The sequence below is a fragment of the Tupaia chinensis genome, unplaced genomic scaffold (genome assembly GCF_000334495.1).
Source record: "Tupaia chinensis unplaced genomic scaffold, TupChi_1.0 Scaffold000356_2, whole genome shotgun sequence".
NCBI classification, from domain to species: Eukaryota; Metazoa; Chordata; class Mammalia; order Scandentia; family Tupaiidae; genus Tupaia; species Tupaia belangeri.
Window position 1 is genome coordinate 14,304 of NW_006159852.1, and position 9,975 is coordinate 24,278.

A 9,975-nucleotide genomic window follows, 5' to 3' on the forward strand; every position below is an offset into this window, starting at 1 on the left:
GAGGGGTGGGGCGCGCCGGGGCGGCTGGGGCGTCCCAGGGCTGGCTGGGGGTCAGCTGGGCACCCAGCCCAGAGCTCACATCCCCCCGGGCAGGAGATGACAGAGAGAAGCAGGGGACGGAGAACTGCGGCTCCCAGACTCTGGGGGCCCAGGGCCGCCGGATCGTGCCCGAGCTCCCAATGCTCCCAGAGCGCTCACAGTGGAGCCGTCTGGCTGCAAAGGTCAGGGAAATGCTCTTCAGGGAGGGGGTGTGGGGGTGGCTGGGGTGTGGGCCTCCTCCCCTGCCTCCCTCCAGCACCCGCCCCAGCCTGCAGCCTCCCCCCGCCCCACGGGCTCTGAGACAGCCGCTCTTGTTAGGAGATTACGCAGACCTTCCAGACGCCAACGGAGCCCCTGCTTCAAGGGCCAGGTCTGCCACAGTGTCCTGGGGCCTCCACAGAGCCTCCCTCCAGGGGCGCGGCGCTGGTCGCCCCAGAGACCCCACCCCTCCACACCCAGCCCCTTGTAAGGACCTAGTACATGGGGGCCACATCGCGACCCATGGCTGATGACCCTCAGTGACCCTCGGGGACAAGCAAAACCTCTCCCCCCATGGGACTGCAGAAAGGCCAGTGGCCGCCACCTTGTTCAAGTCAGAGTAACAGCCACGAGGGGCCGGCAGGTGGCGCAGTCGTTAAAGGCGCTGGACTCCCACGTGGCTGACCACAGTTCAAGTCCCAGACCTGGCGGTTTGCTTTCTCACCCGCTCTGTCCCTCTTTGGTCAAATTAAAATAAATAAATCAAATAAATAAAGTTAAACAACCATAATAATAAAGAATATAAAAGGAAGCGGCATTTTTAAGAGGATTTTTTTAAAAAAGAATTACAGCCCTGGAAACGGCCACCCAGAGGTTAACTGAGCCCATCACTCCTCACTGCCACGTGTCTCTGCTCCTCTGGTTCAGAGACCTGAGTGTCCCTGATTACCCCTCTTTAGCGATGAGAAAACGGGGGCTCAGAGAGGGCTCACTTGCCCAAGGTCACACAGCCAGAATCTGAGCTGACGCCACAGTGTCAGAGCGGACAGCAGTTTCTGGGGCAGGGTCTGCAGGGAGGCTGGCTAACTGGTGCCAGCACCCCAGGGGGCCTTGTGGCAGCCTTGGAAGGGAAAGGCAGGCAGAGAGCAGTGTTCATCCTTCGTTCTTCTGGGGGAACCCCGTTTACCAAGCCTGTCTGCGCGGGCCGTCCCACCCTGGGCTCCAGGGAAGAGACCAGCTGTGTGACCAGCTCAGATAAGGGCGTGGTGACCACCCTGACCTGGGGGAGGGGGTGTCTCACAATGGAAGAAAACAAAGCCGAGAGGCAGAGAGAGAATGATCCTGAGAACAGACTGAGCCCCTGGATCCAGCTGAACCTAAAGCCAGCCCCTCCACAGACGTCTGAACTGCATGACCAATTTGTTTTTTCTCTCGCCTCTACCAGTAGGAGCCGCACACACTTCTCGTGGCCAGGACAGCGTGATTAAGACGAGAAGTGAGGGTGACTCCAGTCCCTTCACCGCTCTCCTCGTGCCAAGGCGCAACGGATCCCTCCCCACAGGCTCTGGGCCCCGGCGGTGTTACGGGTGGAGCAGGGAGATCACGGCCTCTAGCACACCCGAAGCCAGAGGGTTGGGGCCACTTCCCACACTCCTTCGGGGTCTGTCCCAGTGGGGCCCAGCCCGCCCGCCCCGGGGAGCGCAGTACCTCGGAGGACAGTGAGCTTGGCGTGGACCGTAATCTCCCCGACCGCGTTCTGGGCCACGCACTCGTACACGTTTTCATCCCGGGGCGTCCGCAGCGGCTGGATCCTCAGCACGGCCCCCGCGCTCTCGTCAAACTCGATGGTCTGCCAGGGCAGGGGGTGCACAGGTGAGGCCGGGGTCTCAAAGGCCCCAGTCCAGGCTGGGTTGTGGGCGGTGGTCGCCCCACGGTCCCAGCGGAGGGGCCGGCCCCAGCGTCCCCCCCACCACTCACCTCGAAGCGCTGAGAGTTGACCTTCTTCCCCTTCTTGTTCCAGGTCACCCGTGGCTTGGGGTCACCTGTGGCCTGGCACACGAACGAGGCCACGCCCCCCGACACGCCAATCTGGTCCTTGGGTTCTTTGATAAACCTGGGGGGCTCTGGGGTGCAGCAGGGAGAGGGGGGCTCTGGTAAGTTGAGGCAGGGGCGGGGCCCACTGAGCCACGCACACGCCCTCCCCCTGCCCTGCCTCGGGGTGCCACGTGGCCCTCTGAGGGCGGGCGAGGAGGCGAGGGAGATGGGGCCTGAGACGCCTGCCCCTCACTCGCCCCACCTGGACACAGCCCCCGACTCACACGTGGGCGCAACCTTGACGCCTGGGCACACCGGCTCGAACCCAGGGCCAGTGTGGATGGCAGAGAGACCCCTGAGCCTCTGGGGTCCCCACATGCAGCATCTGGAGGGCCTGGGCCCATCCTGGAGGGCCGTGAGAAGACTTCAAAGAAGATAGCTTTTTGTTTTTGTTTCAAGAGGTTTTTGCTATGGGGCAAGTGTGTGCACCAGAAAGGCAGAGAGAGACAGAGAGACAGAAAGCGAGAAATCACCCCCCCGGGGGGATGATCACGCCACAATCCCTTCTCCTCCATTCTCCTCTCGGGATCTTGGGCACGCACGCACACACGCCCGGTGTGAGTTTAAGCCACCGGGTCTGGGATTCGAACCGTGGTCGACTACCTGGGAGTCCAGCGACATAGCCATCACGCTAACTGCTGGTCCCAGAAAGAGATAACTTGACCTGGCCCCACTCGTGAGATGTACGGGGAGGCCGAGGCACCGAGCAGGGAATAAAGACTGACGACCAGTTCCGGGGCCAGGGTGAGCACTGGAACCCAGAGCTCCAGCCTCAGGCTATGGGAGGTGCCCCGGAGGCGGCCGGACACACGGGGACAGAGCTCCGGAGACCAGCTGGAGCTGGGACAGGCTCGGAGAGGGTGGTGCACACCGCCACCCCTCCATCTCATACGGCAGGAACCAGGCACAGGCCAGGCGAGACTCCTTCCGGCTGGACCCACGGCCAGCCCACACCGAGCCGCAGGAGCAGGCTGGCGCCCGCCCCACATTCCAACAGCACAGCCTCAGCTATGAGGTCTCTCCGGAAAGTCTCAAGGGGAAGGTCCTATGTCTTAACACCCTGGGGCAGCCTCGAACCCTGCACCTCCCATAGCACACAGTAGCTACAGACTCCCTAAGATTGTTTCCCTTTCCAGCCCTGCTTTACAGGCCTGGGCAACACCCAGAAAGATACTAGATTACACCGCCGTGCTACAATGTATCCCGTAAATGAGGGCCTGCCCAGTTTTTATCTGGAGACAAGTTTGCAACATACTAGCAAGGTCCCTCAGGAAGAAAGTATCTGTTCAATAAAAGGGGATTAGTGGAAGGAATGCAGCAATCCCCAGTGGAATATCACAGGGCTGTGAAGAAGCAAAACTGGGCTTTAACGAGGAATACCATACGGGGGTGGGGAGGGAAGCCAGGGTGAAAAAGCGTAGAAGTGCGACTGTTCTGTGGGAAGAAAAGCGAAAGAGGAGGGGACCAGCAGGTGGCATGGTGGTTAAGGTGCTGGACTCCCACATGGCCAATCACGGTTCGAGTCCCGGACCTGGTGACTTGCTTTCTCACTCTCTCTCTCTCTCTCGCTCTGGCCAAATTGAAATAATTTTTTAAAAAAAAGAATAAATAAATAAATAAAATAAAATAATTCTTTTTTTAAAAAAAAGGAAAACAGAAAGGAATGTGTGTGAGAGACAGGCAGAGACAGAGACGAGACACACTAGCTGTCTCTGTGGAGGGAACGAGTGAGTGGACATGGGGAAGAGGCCTCGGGCTCCAGTAACTTCTTTAGATCTAAAACTATTTAAAGATGAATGGAAGTTCATTTCTTCTAACTTGCCAGAGAACATGTGCGCACACCTGATGGGGAGACGGAGAACGGGAAAAGGAGAACCCCCCCACCCTGTCACCCCTTCTCCATTTCGCCTTTCAGGGTTTGGGGCACGCGCGCACACAAGTCCACTGTGTTTTATAAACTGCCGGGCCCGGGATTTGAACGACAGTTGTCCACGTGAGATCTAGCCATCTTAACCACCAGGCTGTGGAAATACTGAAACGCAAGAGTGAGCTGATAAAAGTTCTGCTATAGGATGCAGCAGACAGAGCGGGAAAGTGAGAAATCCCCCCCGGGGCGGCGGTCACGCCCTAATCCCCTCTCCTCCACTCTCCTCGGGACCAGGGCCGGGCATGCACACACGCAGGGTGATTTTCAAGGCACCGGGTCAAGGATTCAAACTATGCAGGTGGCCATGTGGGATCCAGCCGCCTTAGCCCCATGCCACGTGGCTGCCCTCCACCCAAAAAAATATTTTTTAAGTAAGTCACAATGTGGGGTCTGAGGACACACGGAGGTTGCACAAGTCAGACTTGGGCAACCCTCAGCCTTTGAGGCTTGAGGATTATCGAGAAATGGGAGGAGTGAGCACAGGGTCACTGGTTTTTCCAGAAGTTCTGGGAAGTTCTGGCTACTCGGAAGCACAGAGTCTCGGCAGGCCTCGGGCTCCAGGTTTGGGTCCCCACGGCCCCCTCTTCCTCCCAACCATGGGCTTTGAACAAAGCAGCGTCTCTGTCCCAGGGGCCTGAGCTGCCTCACCTCCCTCGTTCAAGGCCCTCTGCTCCTGTTGATATGACCATACGTGTCTGCAGTGGCTACGTCTCTTAAATCCGTAGTACTCGGTCAGGGGGGTGGTGTGGTGGTTAGGGCAGCTGGATCCCACATGGCTGACGGTGAGCTTCAAGTCAAATCCCAGACCTGGTGGCTTGACCACACATCAGGGGTGTACACATGTGCCCCAAATTCTCACTTCCCCACTCTGATTCTCAGGCAAACAAAATATAAATAAATAAACAAACAGAAGAAAACTCAGCGGTACAATTGTACAGATTCGGGACTGTTAACAGGCTGTGGAGGGAGGACAGCGCCGGGATTCGAACCCAGGTCTCTGTCGCCAAGCCCACGTCCTCTGCTGCCCTCGCATCCAGGCCTGAGGAGGGCAGGTGTGCTGTGCCACGCTGCGCCCAGGCGGGGCCTCCTCCTGGCCCAGGAACGGCGAGCCGGGGCCATATCCGGGCTCAGCCAAGGACACAGGGACATCCCATGGCCGGGTCAAGAATCTGACTTCTGGTAAAACCCTCCCCTGGGAGCCGCGGGGGGAGCGTGGCCGCGGGCGGCGTGGGGAGCCGTGGGGAGCAGGAGGCGTCCAGCTGCTCGTCCACGCTCGGCCAGAGCAGGCCCCGGCGCCCTCCAATCTGCCCGAGTCAGGCGGGGGCTGGGCCGCCCTCCCTCCCTCCCTGCCTCTGGCAGCTCCGACCTCAGCGTGGCCAGCTCCTCCCTGGGGAGCCCTTGCCGATGACCCCAGGCGGGGTGAGGACCCGCCACGTCCCCGCCGCTCTGGAGGGCACCCGACTACAGCCCCCGTCCCATTGGGCTGGGACACCTGGCTACATGGCAGGCCACCGGGAGGGCCAGGGGAGGCCCCAGCCCAGGCTGGAGACCCGAGGGGAAACGGGACGCCTGATCCTCGAACCCCGAAGGGCTAGACCGCCCCACACGCCCCCCGCCTTCTCGAACTGTCTCCCTGCTGCGGGTGCCGCTGTCTCCCTGCTCCGGGAGCCGCTCTGCCCGCCGTGTCCACCATGAGGACGTTTCCTGGGGGAGCCTGGAATCTCTGACAGACGACCCCGCCCCGCCCCGCCACACCTGCCGAGGCACAGGAGGGACCCTCGGGGCCCAGAGGCCACACCTGTGGAATGGGGCGCGGGCCTGGCGGTCGCGAGACCATCCCACGCCTGCTGCACAGAGTGAACCCGAGGCTCAGGGAGGGAGAGCGCGCCGGCTCTGCTGCTCTGTACAAGCCGGACCCCACGTGGTGACCGGGGATCGAATCCCAGGCCCGGTCAGCCTGAAACAGTGGGCGCGTGTGTGTGGCTGGGGCTGGAGGGCACCGCGGTGTGGCCAGGCCCGCGGAGGGCGTGGCGTGCCCCTCACTCCCACTCCTGAGTGCTCGCGCGCTGTCGGAATAAAGAGCATTAAAGAGGAGAACGAGGGCGTGTGAACCGACCGGGGTCACAGGCCAGTGATGAGGAAGGGCCCGGCCCGGGCCACACAGCTCCAGAGTCCGGGGCAGCACGACCGCTGGCACGCCGGGTGCCCGCTCTGCAGAGACCGACGCTCTGAGCGGCGAGACCGACACCGCAGAGGCTGGGAGGGGGCCTGGGGCCGCGGCCTCCCGCTCTCGGCCCGGCTTGGCCCGGTTTCTGTTTTCCATTTCGGATTCTGCAGAGAACTTGAGGCCAGATCCGGTGACCTGCCCTGCACCCCTCCGAGCTGGCCCGGGCGGCCCCACGGCATCGCGGGAAGGCCCCGTGGACCAGGAGCTGACGGCGCCCTTCAAAGCCAGCCCGTGAACACCTCGGCTCCGAGGGCGGAGGGCCACCCGCCCACACTGTCCCAGGGACCCAGGCCACCTCCTGAGGCTGTCGGTGCCAACGCCGGGCCCACGGCCCGCTGCACACGCCCACCTACGGGCCACGGGAGCCCTGGTCGCGCGGCTCCCACGCCTGCGGGGATTCTGCGTCCCCACCTGGGACAGGCCGGCCAGCTGGGGGCAGTGCGGCCGCGGCACGGTGGCCGGACACCATGCAGGCCCGAAGCCACGGTGGTGGCCGGAGAGCGCCGGGTGCGAGGCCGCGTGGTGTACCGCCCAGCACAGCAGGCAAGTGCGCCTCGCTGGGGGACACTTGTCACAGACACGGGGCGGCTGCCACATGCCCTCAACGCACCTGCCCCTGGCTCAGAACGGTCCGGCCCCAAAGGGCCCCCGAGCACAGGTGGGAGCCACTGCCAGGAGGGCCCCAGGATGCAGGCCTGGGGACACAGGCCCAGGGAGGGTGCGTGTGTAGGGGACAGGCAGACCATGGTCCAGCCAGACCGAGCCACTGCCTGCAGGCAGGACTACAGCAGTCGCACCGTGCTGGCACCAGGCGGCCCAGGTTCGAATCTAACGAGCTCCTGGCTGTGCCCTGACTCCTCCGTGCCTGCCTGGCTGCCTGATGGGGGCGGGCTGGACGTGGACAGCTTTTACAAAAGCAGGGCCCTGGGGCCAGCACACGGCACGAGTGTTAAGGCACTGGATCCCACATGGCTAACCTCACGGTTCGAGTCTCGGACCCAGTGGCTTGAAAGTTACAGGGGTGTGTGTGTCTATGTGTGTGTGCGCGCCCGGAATCCCAGGAGGAGAACAGATGAGAAGGGACTGTGCCCGCTGGGGAAGGCCTCCTCCCTCTCTGTCTCTGTCTCTGTCTCTCTGACAAGCACAGGTGCCTCTGGACAGAAAGAAAACGAAGACAGAGGAGGAAGGGGCACATGGACGACACGGAGTCCTGCTCCATCCGGAAGGAATGGCAGGCGGGGTGGTCGGGGCGCTGGCCCGAGGTCACACTGCAGGGGTCGGCAGAGCAGGACTCGATCTGACCACAGCCCTCGTTTTCTCACGGCGTGGACCCCTCCCGTCCCCCCGAGCTGGAGCCATGGCTGTGCTTGGTCCCTCAGGGCGGGGCAGGTCTTGGCCTGAAATTGACCCTTATCCTTTTCTAGGGACAGCCGGAAACACAGCCTTGGCCACGTCTAAACCACACCCACCTCCTTCATCCCCCAGGCTTCACTGGGCAAGTCCTTTTCCTCAGAGAACTCCTACACAGCCACAAAACCCCACCCCCGGTGCCCTGTATCCAAAGGAACCTCCTGGACTCCATCTGGGAAGGTCCACCTGCTTCCAGGCAGGAGAGCTGTGTGCGCACTGGGTGGGGGCCTCGAGTAAGCCCTGATGCCTCGCTTCCCTCCCTGGGACAGGGGGGGGGGGGGGAGTCACGGAACTGGCATAGCGGGTGTTAGGAGGCTCAGGGAGACCAGCTGGGAAGTGGGGCAGGCCTGGGGAGGCCGAGGGCGTGGAGGGACGTCGCTGGTGGCGGCATTACCGCCTCGGTGAGCCTGCTGTCGTTACTCCTCTCTGAACCTCCAGGCCCCCACAGCAGGGCCTCAGCCTCACACAGGCTCACGGGGAGCTGGGGTGGGGACACGGGGTCACACGCGCCCCTGCAATGCACCATCCCAGCCTCTTACCTTCTGCCGCGCAGCCTCCGACCAGCAGGACCACGAGGAAGCCCACGGGACCAACCACAGATGCCACGCCAGGGCCCCAGGCAGACGCCATGCTGGGCAGCGACCTTCAACCTCCGCCCTGGACGGGGATGGCCCCGCGGCCCGCACAGGCAGGCCTCGAGCCAAGCGTCAGATGGGGCAGCGTCTGCAGGGACAACAGAGGAGCCGTGAGAGGGGAAATCCAGGAGGGAGGCCTGCCTGGAGGCAGCTGGACGATCACAGAGGGTCAACGGAGGGCAATGTGGATGCAGGATGATTTTTTACATATATACATTAATGTTTTAGAAAGATTTTAAGGTGTGTGCGCTCACCAGAGAGATAGAAAGCAAAAAGTCACCCCCCGGGGGGATGGCCATGCTGCAGTCCCTTCTCCTCCATTCTCCTCTTGGGATCTTGGGCACGCACGCACACACGCATGTCCAGCTGAGACTTAGGCTCGAACCGTGGTTGACTACGGAGTCTAACGATGTAACCTAACCGTCAGGCTACCTGGTCTGAGATGATCTCTTCTTACCCTGAACCCTAACCACCAGGCTGCTGGGGTTATGAATGTGGCCAGGAGGTGACAGGTCCTGCCCGAGGAGCCCCATGAAGGGGGTCAGTATCCTTGCCAAGGAGGCCCCTCGCTCTCGCCCCTCCGCCACTGCCCGCCACCCGTGAGCCAGAGACCCGCCCCAGAGAGGGGACCGTAGAGCTGTCATGGCTGACGCCCCAGCACTCGGGCTGGGAGGGCCACGCCTCGTCTCCGGGCCCCTCGGTCTGGGGCATTCTGTCACAGCAGCCCTAGCCGGTCGGCGACGGCTCCCCCACCCTCACAAGGCCCCAGTCCCGGAGCAGGTGCCAGCTCACACTGAGCACCTCAGGGGTGCTCGGAGCCCTCGGGAGGACGAGTCCAGCCCAAGCTGCAGCTGGGCCCTGGGACCTGCCCCGGTCACCAGGTGGGTCTCTCCCTTACTGTTCCTGCCCCGCTCTAACACCGCCCATGGCTCCCGGAGACCCCGGGGAAGCCACCTCTGTGCATGCACCTCCTCTCGCTCGCCGGGCTCGGGCCCTCCTCCGGCCGGTACCTCTGCCCTCTACCAATGATGACAGGTCTCGGCTCAGCGGTCACTTCCTCAGGAAGCCCTCTCTGCCCCTCAAAGGTGAACCCCACTCCCTTCCACATCCCGGGACTCAGACGACTGAGACCAACCTCCACGGCATCGCCACGGGCCCGGATAAACGCGAGCGGTCACCATCGGAGTCCATCTCCCCACGGGAACGCGAACTCCAGGGCAGGCATCTTGAGCCCTGGCCTGGCCCCCTCCACGCCCACTCCCAACACGGGCCAGAACCAGGACACAGGGCCAGACAGGGGCAGGGAGAGGCTGGAGGGCGAGGCCCTGGTGGCCCGGTCAGCCCGTACCCTTCCTGGACCGGCCTAGGTGGGGCCGGCTGTGGCCACGGAGGCAGATGTCGTGTAATGACAGGGCGGCCACATAATGATCCTAGCTCCCAAAATACCCACTGTGGTCACCTCGCCCGGCGGTGGCCGGGTCACAGCCCCGGTGGGAAGTACCAGCTGGCAGGGGCCGGGAGTGGCAGGTTCTGGGGCGGACATGCAGCCAGGCCACAGACACACCCTCTCACATACATGCGCACAGTCAGGCCACGGACACCATCACACACACGCACAGTCAGGCCACGGACACCATCACACACACGCCCAGTCAGGCCCCAGC

At 62.7% G+C, this 9,975-nt stretch overlaps 1 protein-coding gene across 2 annotated transcripts in view; it reads right to left on the bottom strand.

The window, feature by feature from the left end:
* LOC102501546 (receptor-type tyrosine-protein phosphatase S) overlaps positions 1 to 8,400 on the bottom strand; it is a 22,223-nt gene extending 13,823 nt beyond the window's left edge. For both annotated transcript variants that reach the window (XM_006152756.3, XM_006152757.3), the window contains exons 1-3: positions 8,216 to 8,400; positions 1,996 to 2,141; positions 1,726 to 1,867 (exon numbers count right to left, since the gene is read on the bottom strand). In XM_006152756.3, coding sequence (XP_006152818.1) covers positions 1,726 to 1,867; positions 1,996 to 2,141; positions 8,216 to 8,306 — 379 coding nt within the window. In that variant the 5' untranslated portion in view covers positions 8,307 to 8,400. The remainder of the gene's footprint in view (positions 1 to 1,725; positions 1,868 to 1,995; positions 2,142 to 8,215) is intronic.
* Between the last annotated feature and the right edge of the window lie 1,575 nt (positions 8,401 to 9,975).